Raw genomic sequence first — 27,251 nt, 5'->3', positions numbered from 1 at the left:
GAGTGGAGGCTGCCATTTTGAGAAGCTGCTCCGCATCCTCCGTTTTTGTGAACTAAATTAATGTTTTACAGTAGACACGAGGAAGCTCCAGGTAATCTGCTGGACTAGAAATAATTCCAAATCAGAAGTTATTTGTGAGGTTTTTTTGATATAATATAACATGAAGGTTTGTGAATGGTGTGGTCTGTGCCTGCCCTGAGTGATTTGAGCTGGTTACTTGCTTGAGCCAGAGTTGAAGAGAACAAAGAGCCATAAATTCCTAGTTGTCACTTGTGGAAGAAGGGTAACAAATGGATGCTGGCTTGCATCAGAGCCAATAAGGTGTTATGCTATAACCATATAACAATTGCAGCACGGAAACAGGCCATCTCAGCCCTTCTAGTCCATGCCGAACACTTACTCTCATCTAGTCCCACTAGCCCGCACTCAGCCCATAACCCTCCATTCCTTTCCTGTCCATATACCTATATAATTTTACTTTAAATGACAATACTGAACCTGCTTCTACCACTTCTACTGGAAGCTCGTTCCACACAGCTACCACTCTCTGAGTAAAGAAATTCCCCTTGTGTTATCCTTAAACTTTTGCCCTCTAACTCTCAACTCATGTCCTCTTGTTTGAATCTCAATGGAAAGAGTACTGGTCAGTCAGATAACCTATATCCAATAACACTGAAATGCAACATTTGAAGTGGTAAGGAATGGATATAAAAGTAGATGCTCAAATGCAAATATAGCAATGACTCTCTCCAGAGACCCACTATCGCAGATGTGGAGATCAGAGTGGGACACATGGCCAGCATAGACTCCTCTCACTGTGATTACCTTTTCTATTCTTTGACAGTCCCTGGAGAGTCAGGAAAACTTAGTAAGTGTACAAAGAGGTATTTAGTTGTGTAAATTCACATGCTCTTCTGTTGAGACAATAAAGGTTGATGATTACAGATTCTCTCTGTGCCTCCCTGATCATTACTACTAAGGAGTAGATCCCTGTAACAGTCACCATGCTTTCGATGCCAACATAGTGTGCCCACAATATTCACTGGTGAGACCCTTTGCAGACTGGGGAGACCACTTCATTCACACATTTGCTCTATCCACCACAAAAGGCAGGAATTCCTGGTGGCTGCCCATTTTAATCCTACTTCCCACTCCCACTCTGACATGTTGGTCCATGGCCTCTTCTACTGCCATAATAAGACCACACTCAGTTTGGAGGAGCAACACCTCATATTCTGTCTGCGTAGCATCCAACATGATAGCATGAACTTCAATTTCTCTAACTTCCAGAAATTTCTCCCCCTCCTTCCTTCTTTTTTCCATTCCACATTCTGGTTACTCTATCACCCCTTCTCTTCTCCTCATCTACCCATCATGTCCCTCTGCTACCCCTCCTCCTTCCCTTTCTCCCACAGTCCACAATTCCCTCCTATCAAATTCCTTCTTCTTCGGTCCTCGTTTATCTTGCCCTACTGTTTAGTGATCTGAATTATATGAAAAGTTTTTCACTGTGTCTTGGCACATGGGACAAAAATAACTCAAACCCAATTCCTTCCGGCGCAGCAGGACCTCCCTCACCTTTACCGCACACTGCCCTCAAGATGGCTGTCGTGGGGAGGAGACCATCATTCACAGCGCATCCTTGGATATGCTGGCCGTTAACAGAGATGGCACAGCTCACTACCGAGAGAAAGCCTGCAGAGGCTGGAAATCCGAGCAACACACACAAAATGCTGGAGGAACTCAGCTGGCCAGACAGCGTCTGTGGAGAAGAGTACAGTCGACGTTTCAGGCCGAGACCTTCGGCAGGACGGGAGACGAGGAGTCAGAGGGGGGGAGGGAGAAACAGGGTGAAAGATGAAACCGGGAGAGGGGAAGGGGTGAAGTAAAGGGCAGGGAAGTTGATTGGTGAGAGAGAGATGCAGGGCTGGACAAAGGGGAATCTGATAGGAGAGCACAGAAGGCCACGGAAGAGAGAAAAGAGGAAGGAACACCAGAGGAAGATGATAGGCAAGCAAGGAGATAGGGTGGGAGAGGGAAGTGGGAATGGGGAAGCCGGGTGGAGGGGGGGGTGGCATTACTGGAATTTTGAGAAATTGATGTTCATGCCATCAGGTCAGAGGCTAACCAGATGGAATATGAGGTGGTGTTCCTCCAACCTGAGTGTGGCCTCACCTCTCTCTGGTGCTCCTCCCCCTTTTCTTTCTTCCATGGTCTTCTGTCCTCTCCTATCAGACTCCCCTTCTCCAGCCCTGTATCTCTTTCACCAATCAACTTCCCAGCTCGTCACTTCACCCCCCCCCCTCCCCCGGTTTCCATCCATCACCTTGTGTTTTCCACCCCTCTCCCACCTTCTAACTCTGACTCCTCATCCTTTTCTCTCTGGTCCTGATGAGGGGCCCTGGCCCGAAATGTTGACCGTACTCTTTTCTGTAGAAGCTGCCTGGCCTTCTAGCACTGTACATGTGATAAATAAATCAGAATTTGGATGTGTAAGTTTGGAAAAGGGCATAATGGTTCCTCATTGAGTTTCAGCCCCAGTATCTGCATAATGGAGGCTCTGAGATCCAGGGATCTTCCCAGGGAGGCGTACTGAGACAAACATCGTCACCAGCTCAGTGAGAGACACACACTGAGGCAAATCTACTCACGTGCTCCTGGTGTCCAGGGAGGCGTACTGAGACAAACATCGTCACCAGCTCAGTGAGAGACACACACTGAGGCAAATCTACTCACGTGCTCCTGGTGTCCAGAAGAAGACAAAGGCAATGAATAATTGGCGGGAGGAACTCAGCAGTTTGAGTGGTATCTGTGGGGTGGAGAGGGGAACTGTTGACCTTTCGCATCAGTCATGATGCAGAAAGTGAAGAAACATAGAAAACATACAGCACAATACAGGCCCTTCGGCCCACAAAGCTGTGCCGAACATGTCCCTACCTTAGAACTACCTAGGCTTTACCCACAGCCCTCTATTTTTCTAAGCTCCATGAACCCACACAGGAGTCTCTTAAAAGACCCTTTCATTTCCGCCTCCACCACAGTCGCCGGCAGCCCATTCCACGCACTCACCACTCTCTGCGTAAAAAACTTACCCCTGGCATCTCCTCTGTACCTCTTTCCAAGCACCTTAAAACTATGCCCTCTCATGTTAGCCATTTCAGTTCTGGGGAAAAGCCTCTGACTATCCACATGATCAATGCCTCTCGTTATCTTGTACCTTATCAAATGCCTTGCTAAAATCCATATACACTACATCTATGGCTCTACCTTCATCAATGTGTTTAGTCATATCCTTAAAAAATTCAATCAGGCTCGTAAGGCACAACCTGCCTTTGACAAAGCCATGCTGACTCCAGACCCTTTAGAAAGGTAGAGTGTTCTTAAGCCGAAATGGCGTAAAGTGAAGAACCATTAATTTATATGGGAAAAATTTTTGTAAAAGTGAAAATCCTCTTTGTAATGCTAAAACAGGTTACTAATGTAGGTCTTTTGTAAAAGTGAAGTGGTGTGAAGTGAACATTTGTAAAGCAGGGGACACCTGTATTCCTAATCATATTATGCCTCTCCAAACGTTCATAAATCCTGCCTCTCAGGATCTTCTCCATCAACTTACTAACCACTGAAGTAAGACTCACAGGCCTATAATTTCCTGGGGTATCCCTACTCCCTTTCTTGAATAAGGGAACAATACCTGCAACCCTCCAATCATCCAGAACCTCTCCTGTCCCCATTGATGAAGGAAAGATCATTGCCAGAGGCTCAGCAATCTCCTCCCACAGTAGCCTGGGGTACATCCACCTGGTCCCGGTGACTTATCCAACTTGATGTTTTCCAAAAGCTCCAGCACATCTTAACCATATAATATAACCATATAACAATTACAGCACGGGAACAGGCTATCTCGGCTCTTCTAGTCCATGCCGAACACTTACTCTCACCTAGTCCCACCTACCTGCTCTCAGCCCATAACCCTCCATTCCTTTCCTGTCCATATACCTATCCAATTTTACTTTAAATGACAATATCGAACCCTCCTGTACCACTTCTACTGGAAGTCTGTTCCACACAGCTACCACTCTCTGGGTAAAGAAGTTCCCCCTCGTGTTACCCCTAAACTTTTGCCCCCTAACTCTCAACTCATGTTCTCTTATTTGAATCTCCCCTACTCTCAATGGAAAAAGCCTATCAACATCAGCTCTATCTATCCCCCTCATAATTTTAAATACCTCTATCAAGTCCCCTCATCAACCTTCTATGCTCCAAAGAATAAAGACCTAACTTGTTCAACCTTTCTCTGTAACTTAGGTGCTGAAACCCAGGTAGCATTCTAGTAAATCTCCTCTGTACTTTCTCTACTTTGTTGACATCTTTCCTATAATTCAGTGACCAGAACTGTACACAATACTCCAAATTTGGCCTCACCAATGCCTTGTACAATCTTAACATTACATCCCAACTCCTATACTCAATGCTCTGATTTATCAAGGCCAGCATACCAAAAGCTTTCTTCACCACCCTATCCACATGAGATTCCACCTTCAGGGAACTATGCACCATTATTCCTAGATCACTCTGTTCTACTGCATTCTTCAATGCCCTACCATTTACCATGTATGTCCTATTTTGATTAGTCCTACCAAAATGTAGCACCTCACACTTATCAGCATTAAATTTTGGGGCAGGTGTGACCTGTACAAAAAGGACGGGTTACACTTGAATCCTAGGGGGACAAATATCCTGGCAGGTAGGTTTAATAGAGCTGTAAGGGAGGGTTTAAACTAATTTGGCAGGGAGATGGGAACCGGAATGATGGAGCGGAAGAGAGGGAAAACAGAAATAGATCTAAGGTAGTGAGCAGTAAGGATGTCAGGAAGGACAGGCAGGTGATGGAGCAAATTTGCAGCCATCGGGATGAGTTGCAGTGCAAACAATGCAGAAGTACCAAATACTGGACTTAAGGTGTTATACTTAAATGCACACAGCATAAGGAATAAGGTGGATGATCTTGTTGTACAGTTACAGATTGGCAGGTATGATATTGTGGCCATCACTGAGACGTGGCTAAAGGATGCATGTCTCTGGGAGCTGAACATCCAAGGATACACGGGTATTGGAAGGATAGGCAGGTAGGCAGAGGGGGAGGCATGGCTTTATTGGTAAGAAATTATATTAAATCATTAGAAAGAGTTGACATAGGATCGGAAGGTACAGAATCTTTATGGGTTGAGCTGAGAAATCGCAGGGGTAAAAGGACCCTGATAACAGTTATCTACAGGCCTCCTAATAGCTGCAGTGATGCGGACTACGAATTACAACAGGAAATAGAAAAGGCTTGCCAGAAGGGCAGTGTTATGATAATTGTGGGGGATTTTAACATGCGAGTGGATTGGGAAAATCAGGTTGGCACTGGATCACAAGAGAGAGAATTTATAGAATGTCTACGAGATGTCTTTTTAGAACAGCTTGTTGTTGAGCCCACTAGGGGGATCGGCTGTACTGGATTGGGTATTGTGTAATGAACCAGAGGTGATTAGAGAGATTGAGGTGAAGGAACCCTTAGGAGGCAGTGATCACAACATGATTGAGTTCACTGTGAAATTTGAGAAAGAGAAGCCGAAATCCGATGTGTCGGTATTTCAGTGGAGCAAAGGAAATTACAGTGGCACGAGAGAGGAACTGGCCAAGGTTGACGGGAAAGGGACACTAGCAGGAAGGACGGCAGAGCAGCAGTGGCTGGAGTTTATGCGAGAAGTGAGGAAGGTGTAAGACAGATATATTCCAAAGAAAAATTTTTTTCGAATGGTAAAAGGATGCAACCGTGGCCGACAAGAGAAGTCAAAGTCTAAGTAAAAGCAAAGCAGAGGGCATACAAGGAAGCAAAAATTAGTGGGAAGACAGAGGATTGGAAAGTTTTTAAAAGCTTACAAAAGGAAACTAAGAAGGTCATTAAGAGGGAAAAGATGAACTATGAAAGGAAGCTAGCTAATATTATCAAAGAAGATACTGAAAGCTTTTTCAAGTATATAAAGAGTAAAAGACAGGTGAGAGTAGATATAGGACAGATAGAAAATGATGCTGGAGAAATTGTAATGGGAGATAAGGAGATGGTGGAGGAATTGAACGAGTATTTTGCATCAGTCTTCACTGAGGAAGACTTCAGCAATATACCGGACATTCAAGGGTGTCAGGGAAGAGAAATATGCACAGTCACAATTACGACAGAGAAAGTACTCAGGAAGCTGAATAGTCTAAGGGTAGATAAATCTCCTGGACCAGATGGAATGTACCCTCGTGTTCTGAAGGAAGTAGCAGTGGAGATTGCGGAGGCATTAACAATGATCTTTCAAAAGTCGATAGATTCTGGCCTGGTTCTGGAGGACTGGAAGATTGCAAATGTCACTCCGCTATTTAAGAAGGGAGCAAGGAAGCAAAAAGGAAATTATAGACCTGTTAGCTTGACATCGGTGGTTGGGAAGTTGTTGGAGTCGATTGTCAAGGATGAGGTTACAGAGTACCTGGAGGCATATGACAAGATGGGCAGAACTCAGCATGGTTTCCTTAAAGGAAAATCCTGCCTGACAAACCTAGTGCAATTTTTTGAGGAGATTACAAGTAGGCTAGACAAGGGAGATGCAGTGGATGTTGTGTATTTGGATTTTCAGAAGGCCTTTGACAAGGTGCTGCACATGAGGCTGCTAAACAAGATAAGAGCCCATGGAATTATGGGCAAGTGACATATGTGAATAGACCATTGGTTGATTGGCAGGAAGCAGAGAGTGGGAATAAAGGGATCCCATTCTGGTTGGCTGCCAGTTACCAGTGGTGTTCCACAGGGGTCTGTGTTGGGGCCACTTCTTTTTACATTGTATATCAACAATTTGGATTATGGAATAGATGGCTTTGTGGCTAAGTTTGCTGATGATACAAAGAAAGGTGGAAGGGCCAGTAGTGCTGAGGAAACAGAGAGTCTGCAGAGAGACTTGGATAGATTGGGGGAATGGGCAAAGAAGTGGCAAATGAAATACAATGTCGGAAAGTGTATGGTCATACACTTTGGTAGAAGAAATAAATGGGCAGACTATTATTTAAGTGGGGAGAGAATTCAAAGTTCTGAGATGCAACGGGACTTGGGAGTTCTCGTGCAGGATACCCTTAAGGTTAACCTCCAGGTTGAGTCAGTGGTGAAGAAGGCGAATGCAATATTGGCATTCATTTCTAGAGGAATAGAGTATAGGAGCAGGGATGTGATATTGAGGCTCTATAAGGCACTGGTAAGACCTCACTTGGAATACTGTGTGCAGTTTTGGGCTCCTTATTTAAGAAAGGATGTGCTGACGTTGGAGAGGGTTCAGAGAAGATTCATTAGAATGATTCCGGGAATGAGAGGGTTAACATATGAGGAACGTTTGACTGCTCTTGGACTGTACTGCTTGGAGTTTAGAAGAATGAGGGGGGACCTCATAGAAACATTTTGAATGTTGAAAGGCATGGACAGAGTGGATGTGGCAAAGTTGTTTCCCATGGTGGGGGAGTCTAGTTTGAAGGGCGCCCATTCAGAATGGAGATGTGAAAAAAATTTTTTAGCCAGAGGGTGGTGAATCTGTGGAACTTATTGCCACGGGCAGCAGTGGAGGTTGGGTCATTCGGTGTATTTAAGGCAGAGATTGATAGGTATCTGAGTGGTCAGGGCATCAAAGGTTATGATGAGAAGGCAGAGGAATGGGACTAAAGGGGAGATTGGATCAGCTCATGATGAAATGGCTGAGCAGATCGATGGGCCGAATGGCCGACTTCTGCTCCTTTGTCTTATGGTCTTATGGTCTAAATTCCATCTGCCATCTTTCAGCCCACTCTTCTAACTGGCCTAAATCTCTCTGGAAGATTTGAAAACCTACTTCGTTATCCACAACACCACCTATCTTAGTATTATCTGAATACTTACTAATCCAATTTACCACCCCATCATCCAGATAATTAATGTATATGACAAACAACATTGGACCCAGTACAAATCCCTGAGGCACACCACTAGTCACCGGCCTCCAACCTGACAAACAGTTATCCACCACTACTCTCTGGCATCTCCCATCCAGCCACTGTTGACTCCATTTTAATACTTCAATATTAATACCTAACGATTGAACCTTCCTAACTAACCTTTCATGTGGAACCTTGTCAAAGGCCTTACTGAAGTCCATATAGACAACATCCACTGCTTTACTCTCGCAAATTTCCTAGTAACCTCTTCAAAAATTTCAATAAGATTTGTCAAACATGACCTTCCACGCACAAATCCATGTTGACTGTTCCTAATCAGACCTTGTCTATCCAGATAATTATATATACCATATCTAAGAATACTTTCCATTAATTTACCCACCACTGACCTCAAACTTACAGGCTGATAATTGCTAGGTTTACTCTTGGAACCCTTTTTAAACAATGGAACCACATGAGCAATACGCCAATCCTCCGGCACCATCCCCGTTTCTAATGACATTTGAAATATTTCTGTCAGAGCCCCTGCTATTTCTACACTAACTTCCCTCAAGGTCCTGTGGAATATCTTATCAGGACCTGGAGACTTATCCACTTTTATATTCTTTAAAAGAACCAGTACTTCCTCTTCTTTAATCATCATAGTTTCCATAACTGCCCTACTTGTTTCCCTTACCTTACACAATTCAATATCCTTCTCCTTAGTGAATACCGAAGAAAAGAAATTGTTCAAAATCTCCCCCATCTCTTTTGGCTCCACACATAGCTGTCCACTCTGATTCTCTAAGGGACCAATTTTATCCCTCACTATCCTTTTGTTATTAATATAACTGTAGAAACCCTTTGGATTTATTTTCACCTCGCTTGCCAAAGCAACCTCGTATCTTCTTTTAGCTTTTCTAATTTCTTTCTTAAGGTTCTTTTGACATTCTTTATATTCCTCGAACACCTCATTTACTCCATGCTGCCTATATTTATTGTAGATGTCCCTCTTTTTCCGAACCAAGTTTCCAACATCCGTTGAAAACCATGGCTCTCTCAAGTTTTTAACCTCCTTTCAACCTAACAGGAACTTAAAGTTTCTATACCCTCAAAATTTCACCTTTAAATGACCTCCATTTCTCTATTACATCCTTCCCATAAAACAAATTGCCCCAATCCACCCTCGGTCCTTTCGCATCTCCTCAAAGTTAGCCTTTCTCCAATCAAAAATCTCAACCCTGGGTCCAGTCCTATCCTTCTCCATAATTATATTGATACTAATGGCATTGTGATCTCTGGACCCAAAGTGCTCCCCTACACATACCTCCGTCACCTGACCTATCTCATTCCCTAACAGGAGATCCAACACTGCCCCTTCTCTAGTTGACACCTCTATGTATTGCTGCAAAAAACTATCCTGCACACATTTTCAAACTCCAAACCATCCAACCCTTTTATAGAATGGGCTTCCCAGTCTATGTGTGGAAAATTAAAATCTCCCACAATCACAACCCTGTGCTTACTACAAATATCTGCTATCTCCTTACAAATTTGCTCCTCCAATTCTTGCTCCCCATTATGTGGTCTATAATACACCCCTATAAGGGTTACTACACCTTTCCCATTCCTCAATTCCACCCAAATAGCCTCCCTACACGAGCCCTCTAATCTATCCTGCCAAAGCACTGCTGTAATATTTTCTCCGACAAGCAATGCAACACCTCCCCCTCTTGCCCCTCTGATTCTATCACATCTGGAGCAACGAAATCCAGGAGTCTTTAGTTGCCAGTCATACCCCTCCTGCAACCATGTTTCACTAATAGCTACAACATCATATTTCCAGGTATCAATCCATGCTCTAAGCTCATCCACCTTTCTTACAATGCTCCTAGCATTAAAATAAATGCATTTAAGAAATTCTCCACCTCTTACTTTCTGTTTATCCCTAACGATGCAAACAACTTTATTATCTTTTTCTTCCTTCTCCCCTACATCTTCTGTCTGAGCACTCCCCTTCTCTGTCACCTGCCTATCCTCCCTCACACACTGTCTATTAACTTTCTCTATTTGTGAACTAACCTCCTCTCTCCTAGTCTCTTCAATTTGATTCCCACCCCCCAACCATTCTAGTTTAAAGTCTCCCCAGTATCCTTTGCAAATCTCCCCTCCAGGATATTGGTCCCCCTAGGATTCAAGTGCAACCCGTCCTTTTTGTACAGGTCACACCTGCCCCAAAAGAGGTCCCAATGATCCAGAAACTTGAATCCCTGCCCACTGCTCCAATCCCTCAGCCTTGCATTTATCCTCCACCTCATTCCATTCCTACTCTTGTTGTCACGTGGCACAGGCAGTAATCCTGAGGTTACTACCTTTGCGGTCCTTCTTCTCAACTGCCTATATTCTCCTTTCAGGACCTCTTCCCTTTTCCTACCTATGCTATTGGTACCTATATGTACCACGACCTCTGGCTCCTCACCCTCCCACTTCAGGATATCTTGGACGTGATCAGAAACATCCCAGACCCTGGCACCAGAGGGGCAAACTACCATCCGGGTCTCCTGACTGCGTCCACAGAATCGCCTATCTGACCCCCTAACTACAGAGTCCCCTATCACTACTGCCTTCCTCTTCCTTTCCCCACCCTTCTGAGCTACAGGGCCGGACTCTGTGCCAGAGGCACGGCCACTGCTGCTTCCCCCAGGTAGGCCGTCCCCCCAACAGTACTCAAGCAGGAGTACTTATTGTCAAGGGTTACAGCCACAGGGGTACTCTCTAGTACCTGACTCTTCCCCTTCTTCCTCCTAACCATGACCCACCTGTCTGCCTCCCGTGGCCCCGGTGTGACCACCTGCCTGTAACTCCTCTCTATCAACTCTTCACTCTCCCTGACCAGACGAAGGTCATCGAGCTGCAGCTCCAGTTCCCTAGCACGGTCCCTTAGGAGCTGCAGCTCGGCACACCTGGTGCAGATGTGGACGTCCGGGAGGCTAGGAGACTCCAGGACCTCCCACATCCGACACCGAGAACAACAAGCTGCCCTCACACTCATAATTCCCCTTTCCTCAAATAACAGGAGAAATTGAAACCTAATCCTACTTTGCCTCACCCGTTTCCGCCTAAGTCTGTTCAGCCCAAGCCCTTAAGCCTTCACTCTGCTCCCGGCTCACTCCGCTGCCCGCTGTATATAAGGCTGTGTTCCTTTTAAATCTTCCGCACTTCACTGCCCGATGTCACACGCCTGCGCAATCCCGCCTCTCTTAACTCCAACGAGAAGAAGAAAAAATCAAAATGCCTCCCGTCACACTCCCGTTCTGATTCTCAGACTTACTTCTCCAAATTTCTTCCTTAATATTTACATGATCAAGCTTTTCAGTTCACTGTAAGTTATCCCTACCATTGCCAAGATCCTTTTCTGTAGTGAATACTGAAACAAAGTATTTATTAAGTAACTCTGCTATCTCCTCTGGTTGCATACACACTTTTCCATTGTCACACTTGATTGGTCCTATTTTCTCATGTCTTATCCTGCTCGAACCATATCATTAAGTTCGCCGATGACACGACTGTGGTGGGTCTCATCAGCAAGAATGACGAGTCAGCTTACTGAGAGGAGGTGCAGCAGCTAACAGACTGGTGCAGAGCCAACAACCTGTCTCTGAATGTGAACAAAACAAAAGAGATGGTTGTTGACTTCAGGAGGGCATGGAGTGACCACTCCCCGCTGAACATCGACGGCTCCTGGGTAGAGATCGTAAAGAGCACCAAATTTCTTGGTGTTCACCTGGCAGAGAATCTCACCTGGTCCCTCAACACCAGCTCCATAGCAAAGAAAGCCCAGCAGCATCTCTACTTTCTGCGAAGGCTGAGGAAAGTCCATCTCCCACCCCCCCATCCTCATCACATTCTACAGGGGTTGTATTGAGAGCATCCTGAGCAGCTGCATCACTGCCTGGTTCAGAAATTGCATCATCTCGGATCGCAAGACCCTGCAGCGGACAGTGAGGTCAGCTGAGAAGATCATCGGGGTCTCTCTTCCCACCATCACGGACATTTACACTATATGCTGCATCCGCAAAGGAAACAGCATTATGAAGGACTCCATGCACCCCTCATACAATCTCTCCTCCCTTCTGCCATCTGGGAAAAGGCTCCGAAGCATTCGGGCTCTCATGACCAGACTATATAACAGTTTCTTCCCCCAAGCTATCAGACTCCTCAATACCCGAAGCCTAGACTGACACCTTACTGCCCTATTGTCCTGTTTATTATTTATTGTAATCCCTGCACTGTTTTTGTGCACTTTATGCAGTCCAGTGTAGGTCTGTAGTCTAGTGTAGCTTTCTCTGTGTTGTGTTTTTTTATTACATAGTTCAGTCTAGTTTTCGTACTGTGTCATGCAACACCATGGTCCTGAAAAACGTCTCATTTTTACCTTGCACTGTACCAGCAGTTATGGTTGAAATGACAATAAAAGTTGACTTGACTTGACATGACTCTTGCTCTTCACATACTTGTAGAATGCCTTGGGGTTTTCCTTAATCCTGTCTGCCAAGGCCTTCTCATGGCCCCTTCTGGCTCTCCTAATTTCATTCTTGTGCTCCTTCCTGCGAGCCTTATAATCTTCTAGATTCCTATCATTACCTAGTTGTTTTAAGCTCTTCTTTTCTTCTTGACTAGATTCTAGGTTTACAACAGCCTTTGTACACCACGGTTCCTGTACCCTACCATCCTTTCCATGTCTCATTGGAACATACCTACTCAGAACCCCACACAAATACCCCCTGAACATTTGCCACATTTTTTCCGTACGTCTCCCTGAGAACATCTGCTTCCAATTTATGCTTCCAAGTTCCTGCCTGATAGCCTCATAGTTCCCCTTACTCCAAATAAACATTTCCCTAACTTGTCTGTTCCTATCCCTCTCCAATGCTGTGGTAAAAGAGATAGAATTGTGATCACTGTCTCCAAAATGCTCTCCCACTGAGAGATCTGACACCTGACCAGATTCATTTCCCAATACCAGATCAAGTACAGCCTCTCCTCTTGTTATTTTCATATTGTGTCAAGAAATCTTCCTGAACACATCTAATCCCCTCACTCTAGGGAGATGCCAATCAATATTTGGGAAATTAAAATCTCCCACCACAACAACCCTGTTATTATCGCACCTTTCCAGAATCTGTCTCCCTATCTGCTCCTCGATGTCCCTGTTACTATTAGGTGCTCTATAAAAAACATCCATAGAGTTATTGACTGCTTCCTGTTCCTAACTTCCTCCCACAGAGACTCCGTAGACAACACCTCCATGACTTCCTCCTTTTCCGCCATCCTTTCCCTACCCTTCTGAGCCACAGGGCCAGACTCTGTGCCAGAGGCATGGCTACTGTTACTTTCCCCAGGTAGCCACGCTCCCCCCTCCCCAACAGTACTCAAGTAGGAATATTTATTGTTATGTGTGACAGCCACAGGGGTAATCTCTAGTACCTGCTTCTTGCCCTTCCCTCTCCTGACTGTTACCCACCTCTCTGTCTCCTGTGGTCCCGGGGTGACTACCCACCTATAGCTCCTCTCTATCGCCTCCTCACTCTTCCTGATCAGACGAAGGTCATCTAGCCGCAGCTCCAGTTCACTAACACGGTCTCTAAGGAGCTGCAGCTTGATGCACCGGGTGCAGATGCGGTCGTCCGGGAGGCTGGGAGTCTCCAGGACCTCCCACATCTGACACCGAGCACAGAAAACCGGCTTCACACACATACTTTCTGTCTTTATTTTAAATAGATAATCTACCTGGCCTCGACCCCTTATCGCCTAAGCCCTATTGAGCCAAAGCCTTCCTACTCTGTCTCCCGCTCGTCTGACGCCCAGTCTGTAAATATGTCTTCTTTTTAAACTCTTCCCGCTGTTCTCACTGGCCAACTTCTATGCGCTTGCACAGTCGTGCCCCGTTCAAACCGCTGAAGTAGAAGTTCGATATGTGCTTGATTAGTCAGGCTGTCAAAAGTTATGAGGAGAATGGGGTTGAGAGGGTTAATAAATCTGCTATGTTGGAATGGTGGAGCAGACTCAATGGGCTGAATGGCCTAATTCTGCTGCTATGTTTTATGTTCTTCTGGGTTTTAAACCAGAAATATCCAACAATTTTTCTTCCCCGACAGCCATTGCTCGACCCGCTGAATTTCTCCAGGAGTTTGCTTGTTGCTCGAGATTTCAGCATCTGCTGCCTCTTGATAGGGCGGAAGGCAGGGTTTCGGGGTGCTGAGGCCAGGAAGAGGTCAGAGCAGCTTCAGGGTGGGGGGGTCAGTGTCCCAGTGTTCCCCTCACTTGGCTGCTCAGGACGATAGCGTTTATTACTGTTTATTCTGGCTCCCACACCACCCTTTCACCAGTGGGGAGGTCCACCATCAGTACGGCTGGACCTGTAGCCACTAGAGTATAAATAGTTCAGGAAATGCCAGTGTTTGTTTCCCCTCCCTTGGAACCGAACGCGACCGGCTTACCTGCTGCAGGCGATGGCGTGCACGAATCCTCACTTACCTCCTGGCGCGGTGCAGTCAGTGACGCTGGAACATTACTGTTGCTAAAATCAGCACATTGTTCCGAAATTGAATGGACCATAATTATTGGTTTGATGGCACAATAAATACAAAGATAGATACGTGCTGACTGCATTGTATTTCCTGTGTATATTTTTATATAAAGATATTTTTGAAACAGAACTGTGTATCCCATGGAGAGGTACAGCTTGGAATGAGGCCCTACGGCCCATTGCATCGTGCTGACCACTAACAATCCAATCCCATTTTTATTCTCCTCACAGCTCTGAGATTCCACCACTCACCCACACACCAGGGGCAGTTTGCAGAGACCAACTAAACTGTTGACCCGTGCTCCTTTGGGACGTGGGAACAGGGAGAAGGTGCAAACTCCTCACAGACAGCACCGGAGGTCAGGACTGAACCTCAGTCTCCAGCTGTGCCTCGCGATCTCGGCTCGGCTGAATCTTGGTGGATATGTCTCCCTGTTGCTGTCTGGTGACGCGAAGAATGAGACGTGGACAGTGGGCTTCCAGGTCTCCGCAGTTCCAAAGCACAAATTCACGGAAATCTGATCAGTTAGTGCTGGGAAGACTAGGCGTAAGAAATACGGAGGCACACAGTGCTCAAAGACTCCACCCAATGTGTTGGGTACAAAACTGGGAACCCAAGGTCATAACACAAGCCTCTCTGCCGCTCCCTCACACCAAGAAACCTCTCCTCCTGCCCCCTTTATAAACAGGAGGTTCCCTTTCCATTCAGGAGTGTCTCCTTCACCTCTTCGCACACAAAGGAGCCTCCTCTCTGTTTCTCTCACACACAGGAGGTTCATAGCCAGCCGCTCCACCACAACCCCCCCACTCCCTCTGCATGCAGGGGTCATGTCTCATCACTGCCACCCCAAACCCTCACTCAGCGCTGCTGCTCCCTGCTGCAGAGGTCAAACCCATCTCAATGTTCAGAGTCTCCTCCAGACTCCGATCTCATCTCGTAGAAATGGGAGTGAGAGCAGGGGTCCCCTGTAGCCATCTGGAAGGGCAAGATTTCAGCCCACAGGTTTCAGGAGAGGAGGAGCCCTCCCCTCCCGCCCACTATCTGTTCCCGGTGTTGTCTCTGGTTGATTAATTGGCACTTCCTTTACAGTTTAACAATTAATTATCTGCTTGTATTTTAAGTAGCCAGCAGTTTAGTATGCCTCTGATAGCTATACATGTATAATTCTGGAAACATATGGAAGCTTTGTTCTTCATTTTATAACTTTTTCCAATCTTGTCACTTAAACTCAGCTGGCTCCATCATTAGCACTAACTTCCGAGCATCGAGGACTCCATCGAAAGACAATGTGTCAATAAGGCAGCATCCATCATTAAGGACCCCTGTCACCCAGGACAGGCCCATCAAGGAGGAGGTGCAGGAACCTGAAGACACACACTCAGCACTTCAGGAACAGCTTCTTCCCCTCCACCATCAGATTTCTGAATGGACATTGAACCCATGAACACTACCTCAGTATTTTCCTCTCTTTCTCCACTACGTATCTAACTTATATAGTACTTATTGTGCGTAGTGGGTAGTGGCTCCATATGTCACTACTACAGGGCGTGACGACCCTGCCTTACACGAGTCCCGGGCTCAGCTGGCTCCGGCTCACAGTACCCGGTGCGGGCCCCGTATCCAGGGTTACGGATCCCACTGCCTTGTGGGTATCTTCGGGAGAAGAGAAGGCGAAGGAGTAAACCCTACACAAGTCAGGAGTGGAGCCCCTAAGGCAGTTGGAATACGTATCACATCGCCTCCTGGCAACTCCTGCAGCCAAGCTGATGCTAAATGTACTGCTTCGCATTCCTTTGGACCACATCCGCGAGGCTGAGAGGGGGATCTCAATGTCTGGGTGGCTCAGGATCTCCATATTCATCGCCCAGGCCTGCGCCCCGGAGAGGTCACTCTGTTGCTGCTGCAAAGCAGCAAAACCAACACGGGAGGCAGCAGTTACTAGTTATAAATCCAACCTGACTGGAGGCTATGGGGGTTGCGTCCGACGGTGGGAGAGGTCATTGCGTCTCACTGATCAGCTACCACCCGCCTCAATCTGGGCAGGGTGCTGATCCACCACTGTCTGCCTGATCAATGGGTGCTTGGAGTTTAGATGTGCATCGAAAAGCAGACAGCCATCACCGCACCAGGTGAGCCACAGAGAACCCAACGGAGTCCTAAACCGGTCCATTGTCTACTTAGACAGACGGAGCCATTAATTAAATTAATTAATTGTAACATCGTTTTTTATTATTAGGTATTACAATGTACAGCTGCCACAAAATTAACAGATTTCATGACAGATACCAGTGATGTTAAACTTGATTCTGATTCTGAGAGCGGCCAGGCTGGTTTAAACTGACAGGAAGGCGACAGTAACTCAGATAGACACACGTTACAATGGCGGTGTGCAGAACAGCATCTCTGAGCGGACAACAGGTAGAACCTGGAAGTGGAAAAGGCAGCAGCAGAAGTACACTCAGCGGCCACGTTATTGGGTATGGGGGTATATAACAAACTGGCCACTGACTGTACGTTAGAGATAAGGCTAAGCATACAGAAGCAGGAGACAGCAGAGATAAATTAAGAGTCTCTGGGTTGGTTGGCCAGTAAGGAAAGCAGGAAGCTGGGAGACAAACAGAAGTTTAGATGAACTTTTGATATAAATAGTCTCTTCCTGTTACTGAAATCTCCCACAGTCGAATTCTATTGTTTTGGAATGTGGAGATGTGACTGGACTGGGCAGACAGCTCTGAGTGATGTCTGGGGCCAGAAGCTGAACGACAGGAAGTAGCCTGTTCAACGTCATGACCCGCTGATCGTCACAGCAGCCACAGGGAACCAGGAGTGCCAGTCGGTCACTCAGCCCTCCACTCTATACAATCAGTGATGGTCCACCCCTAGCTTTCTTTGCCACAGCTCTGTGATCTTTCAAAGATGGAGCTACCTCCTCCTTAAATACCCCTCTAATGGTCGGGCCTCTACTGGAACGGAGGAGTTCACTCTCGGTGAGAAGCACTTCCATTTTTAATTGCCAGCCTTTTATCTTGTTACTCAAGTCTCTCCCTCTAGTGGAAACATCTGGACATCTGCCCCAGGATTTACGTCTCACTAAACTCCCATGAATACTGATCTAGCTTGTTTAACCTCTATTGGCGGGGTCATCATGAGAATTAGCTTGATGAATCTATTTTGCGGCACCTGCAATATTATTAGACGGTGCTTTTAAGGTATGGGAACCACGCAGACATGGTGACTACTGTTGCTGAGGTTAGGGTTGAACAGGGGACGATCTAGGAAAACCCAGAATTCTGCAATAATTACATCTCTGTGGTCAAATCTCTCCACACCTCAACCTTTGCTTTCTCTGTAACCTTCATCAGTCCCACTTGCATAGAACACAGAACACTACAGCACAGTATGGGTCCTTCAGACCACAACATTGTGCCAACTGATACAAAACCTACTCCGTAATCTTCCCTCCTACACTGCCCATAGCCCTCATTTCTCTTATATCCATGTGTCAATCTACAGTCTTTTATAAATCTGTCTTGTATCAGCCTCTACCACCACACCTGGCAGAGCACACCATTGCATTTACACTCCTCTTCAGCACTGACACAATTTAACCCTTAAACCACCTTCAGCTGTACATTAAGCTCCAGAATTTCAATCAAGACGTTCTCAAACTCCCCACCTCATCTTTAAAACATCCAGAAGACTGATAGTCACCTTGTGTCAGGTGACAATCTAGCAAAGGACTTTTACCACATTGAAGAGACTCTAGATCAGAGATTAGTTGTCATGCTTTTATCCCACCAGGAGATTGAAAATTTAAAAACAAGGCAGACATCGACAATCTAAGATATACATGGAAAATGCGAGCAATACCGCAGTGCCTGGGGAGAGAGAAGCAGAATTAACCTTTCTGGGAAAGGGGGAAAGCGAGAAGATGGGGGAGGGATGGATATTTCTTGTAGGACAGCGCCAAGCTTGCGATGGAGGTAAGTTGTAGAGGTCATCCAGTTGATGGGTTGTTGAAAATTATTGGAGCTGTTCTCAGCCAGTCAAGTGAAGAGTACTACACCAGACTGGTGGTATGTGCCTTGTTGATAGTGAAGCATATTGGATCGATTATGAGAATATGGCAAGTGTGCATACAGCCATTGATTGGAACCAAGTGGGATAAACGTATCATTAGTTTCCTGGTTTACCTCACTCGTGCCCCTCCTCTGACACCACTGTTGTCATTGTGATATGGTCAGTGTGAAAAGTGTAGAGGCTACAGAATTCTTAACTAACATCCAGAAGGAAGTGACTCTGCAAGGAGCAAGCCCAACAAGACTCTTCGAGAAGTAAGCTGGACAGGGGAAGAGACAGATCTGCCACCAGCAGTTCCAACACAGTGATTAGGTAGATATTGTCACAGGAAAAGATGGAGACAGAAAAGGAAAGGATTCCAGAGGCAGTGAGAGATCCAACACTGAATTCACACAGACCAACCCTGAGGATGTAGTGCTGAGGCTTTATAAGGTGTTGGTCTGACCGCACTTGGAGTATTGTGAGCAGATTTGGACCCCATCTCTAAGAAAAGGTGTGCAAGATCCCCAGGATTGCAAGATTGATCAAGAGAGATAAAGTTTTTAACACATGAATGTTTGACGGCTGAGTTTGTGTTCGCTGGAGTTCAAAAAAATGAGTGAGGACTTTGCTGAAACCTATCAAATACTGAAAGGTGTGGATGGAGTGGATGTGGAGAGGATGCTTCCAGTAGCAAGACAGCCTCAGAATACAAGGACATCCCATTAGAACTGAGATGAGGAGGAATTTCTTTAGCCAGAGGGTGCTGGAATTCATTGCTACAGACAGCTGTGGAGGCCAAGTCATTGGGTCTATTTAAAGTGGAGGTTGATAGGTTCTTAATGGTGATAGGTGTCAAAGTTTATGGCGAGAAGGCAGGGGAATGGGTTGAGAGTGAAAAATAAATCGGTCACAATGGAACGGCAGAGCAGAATTGATGGGCCCAATGGCCTAATTCTTTCCTATGGTCAGTGAAAGGGAGAATGTGTGAACTTCACACGTACAGCTGCAGAGATCTAGGGCCCCTGGAGTTGTAAGGTTGCAGCACCATTGTGTTGCATTGGAGTAGGACCAAACCTCTCAAGGGGTTAGTGTTTCCTTGGCAATGCAGTCCTGAGCCAGGGGTCATAGTCTCAGAGCAGGAGGTTACCTGTTCAGGATGGGGATTAATGTGCAATCTCTAGAACTCTTGGCCCATGAAGACAGTCACATTTAAGGCAGTGATTGATGCATATTTAGCCATTTGTGAAATTGAGGATTAAAAGGTCAGTGCGGTAAACCAACACCAAGGTAAAAGGCACCGGGGTGCTAGTGAATGGGATAGGAGGAATGATGGGCAGAATGGTTTACTCCTGCTTTCGTTCGTCATGTTTTCTGAAAGTTCTTGCTCCTTCGGGCTTGAACACAGACTTTGGGAGATTAATGTACCCACAAAGAGCAAACTGGGAGGTGCAGCAGTGGCCCAGAATGATCCTGAGGGTAAGAAGCGGAGAGCGGCCATGTCCCTGACCAGCTAAGGTTGTATTTGGGGTCATAGATCTCAGGGAGGGACAGACATGCAACTTGACTGTTCCCCATGAAAGTAGCAGAGAAAACAGAATTAATTAAACTGTAAGATAAATTCTTGCCCTCACGATCTACCTCATCATAAACTTGTACCTTATATGTTTGCCCGCACTGCACTTTCTCTCTAGCTGTAATATTCTGCATTCTGTTATTGTTTTCCTTTGTACTGCCTTTAGAGCACTAGACATAGGAGCAGAATTAGCCATTTGGCCCATCGAGTCTGCTCCGTCATTCAATCATAGCCGATCCTTTTTTCTCTCCTTCTCAACCCCAGTTCCCAGCCTTCTCCCTGTAACTTTTGATGCCATGTCCAATCAAGAACTATCAATCTCTGCCTTAAATACACCCAACAACCTGGCCTCCACAGCTGCATGTGGCAACAAATTCACCTCCCTCTGGTTAAAGAAATTTCTCCGCATCAGTTTTGAAAGGGCACCCCTCTATCTTGAGGCTGTGCCCTCTTGTCCTAGACTCTCCCACCATGGGAAATGTCCTTTCCAATATCTACTCTGTCTAGGCCTTTCAACATTTGAAAGGTTTCAATGAGATCCCCCAGCCCATCCTTCTAAGTTCCAGTGAGTACAGACCCAGAGCCATCAAACGTTCCTCATATGATAACCCTTTCATCCCTGGAATCATCCTCGTGAACCTCCTCTGGACCCTCTCCAATGCCAGCGCATCTTTTCTAAAATGAGCCAGACAGACATACTTTATTGATCCCGAGGGAAATTGGGTTTCATTACAGCCGCGCCAACCAAGAATAGTGTAGAAATATAGCAATATAAAACCATAAATAATTAAATAATAATAAGTTAATCATGCCAAGTGGGAATAAGTCCAGGACCAGCCTATTGGCTCAGGGTGTCTGACACTCCGAGGGAGGAGTTGTAAAGTTTGATGGCCACAGGCAGGGATGACTTCCTATGACGCTCAATGTTACATCTCGGTGGAATGAGTCTCTGGCCAAATGTACTCCTGTGCCTAACCAGTACATTATGGAGTGGATGGGAGTCATTGTCCAAGATGGCATGCAACTTGGACAGCATCCTCTTTTCAGACACCACCGTCAGAGAGTCCAGTTCCACCCCCACAACATCACTGGCCTTACGAATGAGTTTGTTGATTCTGTTGGTGTCTGCTACCCTGTGAGGATATGAGGATACGTATGAGGAGCCCAAAACTGTTCACAATACTCAAGGTGAGCCTCACCAGTGCCTTTTAAAGCCCCAGTATCACATGCCTGCTCTTGCATTCTAGACCTCGTGAAATGAATGCTAACATTGCATTTGCCTTCCTCACCACCGGCTCAACCTGCAAGTTAACATTTAGAGTGTTCTGCACAAGGACTCCCAAGTCCCATTGCATCTCAGATTTTTGGATTTTCTCCCCAGTTAGAAAATAGTCCACACATTTATTTCTACTACCAAAGTGTGTGACCATGCATTTTCCAACATTATATTTCATTTGCCACTTTCTTGCCTATTATCCTAATCTGCCTAAGTCCTTCTACATCCTACCTGTTTCCTCAACACTACCTGCCCCTCCACCAATCTTCATATCATCTGCAAACTTTGCAACAAAGCCATCTGTTCCATCATCTATATCATTGATGAACAGCATGAAAAGAAGTCGACCCCAGTGGAACTCCACTAGTCACCAGAGCCAACCGGCAAAGGATCCTTTTATTCCCACTCGCTGCCTCCTTCCAATCAGCCAAAGCTCTAAGCATGTTGGTAATTTTCCTGTAATACCATGAGCTCTTATCTTGGTAAGCAGCCTCATGTGTGGCACCTTGTCAAAGGCCTTCTGAAAGTTCAGATATACATCCCCTTTATCTATTCTACTTGTAATCTCTTCAAAGAATGCCAACAGGTTCGTCAGGCAGGATCTTCCCTGAAGGAAACCATGTTGACTTTGTCCTATTTTGTCCTGTGTCACCAAGTACTCCATGGCTTCATCCTTAACGATCGACTTCAACATCCTCCCAAACACTGAGGTCAGGCCAACTGGTCTATGGTTTCCTTTCTGCTGCCTTCCTCCTTTCTTGAAGAGTGGAGTGACATTTGCAATTTTCCAGCCCTCTGGCACCATACCAGAGTCCAATGATTTTTGAAAGATCATTGCTAATGTCACCACAATCTCTATTGCCAGCTCTTTCAGAGCCAGTGCATCTGGTCCAAGTGACTTTTAGCTTTTTGAGCACCTTCTCCCTTGTAACTGCACCCTCTTCTCTTCCCTCACGCACTACAACATGACACACTGCTAGTGTCGTCCACAGTGAGTGATGCAAAATACTCATTTACTTCATCTGCCGCCTCCTTGTCCCCCGTTATTACTTCCCCGGCCTCATTTTCTAGCGGCCCCATATCCACTCTCATCTTTCGTTTAGTTCTTACATATTTGAAAAAGCTCTTACTATCCACTTTGATATTATTTGCTAGGTTGCTTTCATATTTCATCTTTTTCCTTCTAATGATTGTATTAGTTGCTCTCTGTAGGTTTTTAAAAACTTCCCAATCCTCTATCCCTTACCACTAATTTTTGCTTTGTTACATGTCCACTCTTCTGTTTTTACATTAGCTTTGACTTCCCTTCACAGCCACAGTTTTACTATTTTGCCATTTGAGTATTTCTTCATTTTTGGAATACACACCTTCCTCATTTCTCCCAGAAACCCACACCATTGCTGCTCTGCTGTCATCCCTGCCAGCAGCTCTTTCCAATTTACTTTGGCCAACTCCTCTCTCATACCACTGTAACTTCCCTTACTCCACCGAAATACTGCTACGTCAGACTTTACTTTCTCCCTATCAGATTTCAAGTTGAACTCAATCATATTGTGATCACTTGTTCCTAAGAGGACTTCAAATGTTTCAAAGGTACATTTAATGTCAGAAAAATGTATACAACATACATCCTGAAATGTTTTTTTATTCGCAACCATCCACGAGAAACAGAGGAGTTCCCCCAAAGAATGAATGACAGTCAAATGTTAGAATCCCAAAGTCTTCCCTCTCGCACGTAAGCGGCAGCAAGCAACAATCTGCCCCCCACCAACAAAAAAAAGCATCGGCACCCACCACCAAGCACCAAGCGTGCAGCAAAGCAACAGCAAAGACACAGGCTTGCAGTACCCCAAAGACTACTCCTTCAGCCGGCATTCAACATACCACAGGCTCTCTCTCCCCCTAATAAGGGAGAAAGGTGTTTCCGTTTCACAGAAAGAGGGGAGACATAACAAACAACTCGCTGATTTACAATGTTAAAAGTCCGTTGCATTGCTTTTTCTGAGCTCTGTGCCAAAAGATCTCGCATCTCTCGGCACACAACCAGAGATCTTCTGTCTCCCATGACACACCGATTTTCTGCTGTCTCCAGAGCCACAAGAGCTCGGCCCTCCAAAGGAAAGCTGAGCTCTTAGGCCACATCCTTGGCGTGTCGAACTTTACCTTAAGCTCCTTAATCGCCTCTGGTTCATTAAATAACACCCAACCCAGTATAGCTGATCTCCTAGTGGGCTCAATGACAAACTGCTCTAAAAAGCCATCTCGTAAGCATTCAACAAACTCACTCTCTTGAGATCCTTTACCAACCTGATTTTCCCAATCTACCTGCATGTTAAAATCTCGCATGACTATCATAACATTACTCTTTTGACACGGCTTTACTATTTCCTGTCGTGATCTATGGTCCGCCTCCCATGGAGGCCTGTACATAATTGCCATTGGTCCTTTTACCCTTGCAGTTTCTTAACTCAACCCATAAGAACATCTTCTGATCCTATGTCACATCTTTCTAATGATTTGATGCCATTCTTTATCAGCAGAACCATGCCACCTCCTCTGCCTACCTTCCTACCCTCCGATACAACTTGTAACCTTGGACTTTCAGCTCCCAACTGCAACCAACCTTCAGCCATGATTCAGTGATGGCCACAACATCATACCTGGCAATCTGTAATATTGCAACAAGATCACCCACCTTATTTCTTATGCTCCACGCATTGAGATACAACACCTTGAGTACCGTATTTGCTACCCCTTTTGATTCTGCATCCCTAATGTATTGATGCTCACCTTGTTGGCTGCAACTATGTCCCATCACTTGCTTGCTCTCCCTGACAGTCTGACTGCACGCTATCTTTACTTTTTTTTAACCATCTGTCCTATCCTGAATCCCTTCACTCCGGTTCCCAACCCCCTGCCAAATTAGTTTAAACCCTCCCCAACAGCACCAACAAACCTGCCCGCGAGAATATTGGCCCCTCTCGGGTTCAGGTGCAACCCATTACTTTTGAACAAGTCACACCTCCCCCAGAAGAGATCACAATGATCAAGAACCTTTATGCATTGCTGTTGTGATATGTATGTGTGTTATGCAAAACGAAGGTTTTCGCTGTACCTCAGTACATGTGACAAGAATAAAAAAGCAGCCAAGAGCAGCATTGTGGATCAATGGACACTTCCTCCACTCTAACGAACCACATATCTCCTCAGTCATCAGATTTCTGAACAGAAAATGTAATAACCAATGAAGACTACCCCAATGTTTTTGCTCTCTATTTGCAGTACTTATTTAATTTATTGTTTTAAATATATATTTCTTATTGTAATTTATAGTTTGTTTTTGTGTATTGCACTGTACTGCTGCCACATAACAACAAATTTCATGTTGTGTCAGTGATACTAAATGTTTATTCATCTGTGAAAATAAATAAACAGTGAAAATTTTGGGTTAAGACCCTTCATCAGGATTGGAAAGAGGGTTGGGGGAGGAGGGAGAGATCCCCATTCTACCATATTCCTGCTTTTCCTGGTAGCCTTGTAAGTTATTTTCCAACAAGTATCTATCTATTTCCATTTAGAAAGCCTTATCCAATGTTCATCTATTGGGGGATTTGCAAGTCCTGGGTATCTCTCTCATTGCAAGTAACTGGGCAACTTAAGAACAGCAAGCAATGTCAGAAGTTGTTGGTCTTTCAATAAAATCTGGTGGAATAAGTTGATCAAAGCTCTTACCTCAGATAAAGCATTCCCACAATCTTTTTTGGCTTTGCTTGGTAGTGATGCAGCAACCTGGAAGCACAGCAGAGATGTACGATCATGTCTATTCAATATTTAAGAAGGATGCAACTATTTTAAGGTGAAGTGACAGCTCATTCTGCTAAAGGAGATTAAATTGTCACATTGGGGCTGCTCCCTGTGTAAGTATTCCTCAAGCTCTGAGATTCTTAGACAGCTACCCCAGAGCCTGGTTTGGTAACAATGAACCCCCCATTGTTACACCCTAAAGCTTCTATTTTGGATACCAGTTGGTTAATCTTCCACTTCAGGCAGAGGGTGAAGGCCAGAAGATCCTTGAAGATGTCTGTCATCCATTCTGAAACAGACACCTATGATATTATTCAAATCTTGGGCAAGGGGACTTTTGGTGAGGTGGCAAAGTGCTGGAAGAGGAGCACTGGCCATTTTGTGGCAATTAAGATCCTCAAAAGTGATTCATACCGTACCCGAATCATCAAAAATGAGTTAAAGATGTTGAAAGTTTTAGGAACAGTGGATCCGGACCAATACCACATCATCCGATTCTTTGAATGTTTCCATGATGATATCAAGTCATACTTGGTGTTTGAGCTTCTAGAGCAGAACATTTTTGAGTTTCAGAAGGAGAACAACTTTGCCCTGCTCCCAGCCAGGCACATTCGGACTGTTACCACCCAAGTCCTGAGGGCTCTCCAAAAGTTGAAGGACCTGTCAATCATTCATGCTGATCTCAAGCCTGAGAATATCATGATCATTGATCAGAAGCGGTTCCCCTTCCGTGTGAAAGTGATTGATTTTGGATCTGCAAGCATATTTCACGAGGTGCGGTATGTCAAAGGTAGGAAGGTGTGCTTTGTCCGTATTATTGACCTCAATTTAAATAGGAAAATGGCCGGACCACCAACCTGAGCAATGCCAACTGTTCACAGAACCAAGAAAGGATTTCCGCATGCTTTCTCTCAAAACCAACTTGCCCTCAGATAGTGCCATTAACAGAGTGAAAGGTCAAAAGATATTTCACAGGAACCTCATCAGATATAACAATAAGCAAGCAATGTAAAAAAATATTCGCACATTGAGAAAACCTAGTCACAGATGTAGGTTTGGAGGAAAATATTACTAGATCATAGAAGAGGGAGTTGGCAAGGCTAAGAGAGGTGATTCCAGAGCTCAGGGCCATGGTTATTACAGCCATGGCCATAAGTGATGGAATAATCTAATTTGAGGACAGAATAGGAGGAAAACAGAGGTCTCTGTGGATTGCAGGGCCCCTAGAGATGGGAAGGATGCAGGCACTAGGTGATGTGAAAACTCCAATGAGAACAGTAAATATTAGACGAGCACCTTCATCCATCCTCAGGGTCAAAATCAGCCTACTTCATTTCCCTATCTCCCTCAGCAGATCCCTCTATCCCAGTCTCTCCTTCCTCGATCAGTAAAACTAATAGAGATAACGTGATTCAGCACAGAAATGGGTCATTTGGACCACCATATTGACACTGGCCATCAAGTACCTATCTACACTAAACCCAAGTACATGTACTTGGTTGGTAGCTTGGTGATTCAAGTTTTTGTTTAGATGTTTTTCAAATGTAGAAGTACACTTTGAGTTACAACTCTACCGGTTGAAAGTCAAGGTAAGTTAGACCTTGCCCAGGAAGTGGTCCAATGGGATTATGCAGGACTTTTACCCAAGTGAAATTGAGAAGTGTGTTGGCTCAGGATGGGTCCGAGCTGTCGGTCATATGCTCAGAGTGAGCAGAGGAGATGTTTCTTTACCAGTGGGAAAAGTTTGCAACTGAGTCAGAAGAATGGGAAGAGAGAAAAATGGGATGTTTTACAAGAGAGCTTTGCTGGTGAATTGATGACTATGGAAAGATGAGGGAGTGGGAAGAGTTTCAAAGTGATTTCATAACATGGGAAGGTCAAGGGAGGAATAGTTTGGGATTGAGGCAAGACTGTGGTGGTGGTGTACGAGTATTTTTTAGATTGTTGTCACAGAGGACAGTGGGTGCAG

General features: G+C 45.3%; 1 protein-coding gene across 1 annotated transcript in view; it reads left to right on the top strand.

Moving 5' to 3' along the window:
- The first annotated feature begins 25,555 nt into the window (after nucleotides 1-25,555).
- Nucleotides 25,556-27,251, top strand: part of LOC140716186 (homeodomain-interacting protein kinase 4-like) — a 59,714-nt gene continuing 58,018 nt past the window's right edge. The window contains exon 1 of the mRNA XM_073028826.1: nucleotides 25,556-26,072. Within this exon, the coding sequence (XP_072884927.1) occupies nucleotides 25,556-26,072 (517 nt within the window). The remainder of the gene's footprint in view (nucleotides 26,073-27,251) is intronic.

The sequence above is a fragment of the Hemitrygon akajei genome, chromosome 25 (assembly GCF_048418815.1).
Source record: "Hemitrygon akajei chromosome 25, sHemAka1.3, whole genome shotgun sequence".
NCBI classification, from domain to species: domain Eukaryota; kingdom Metazoa; phylum Chordata; class Chondrichthyes; order Myliobatiformes; family Dasyatidae; genus Hemitrygon; species Hemitrygon akajei.
Note: the sequence above shows the minus strand (reverse complement) of the source record. Positions and strands in the feature narration are given on the sequence as shown.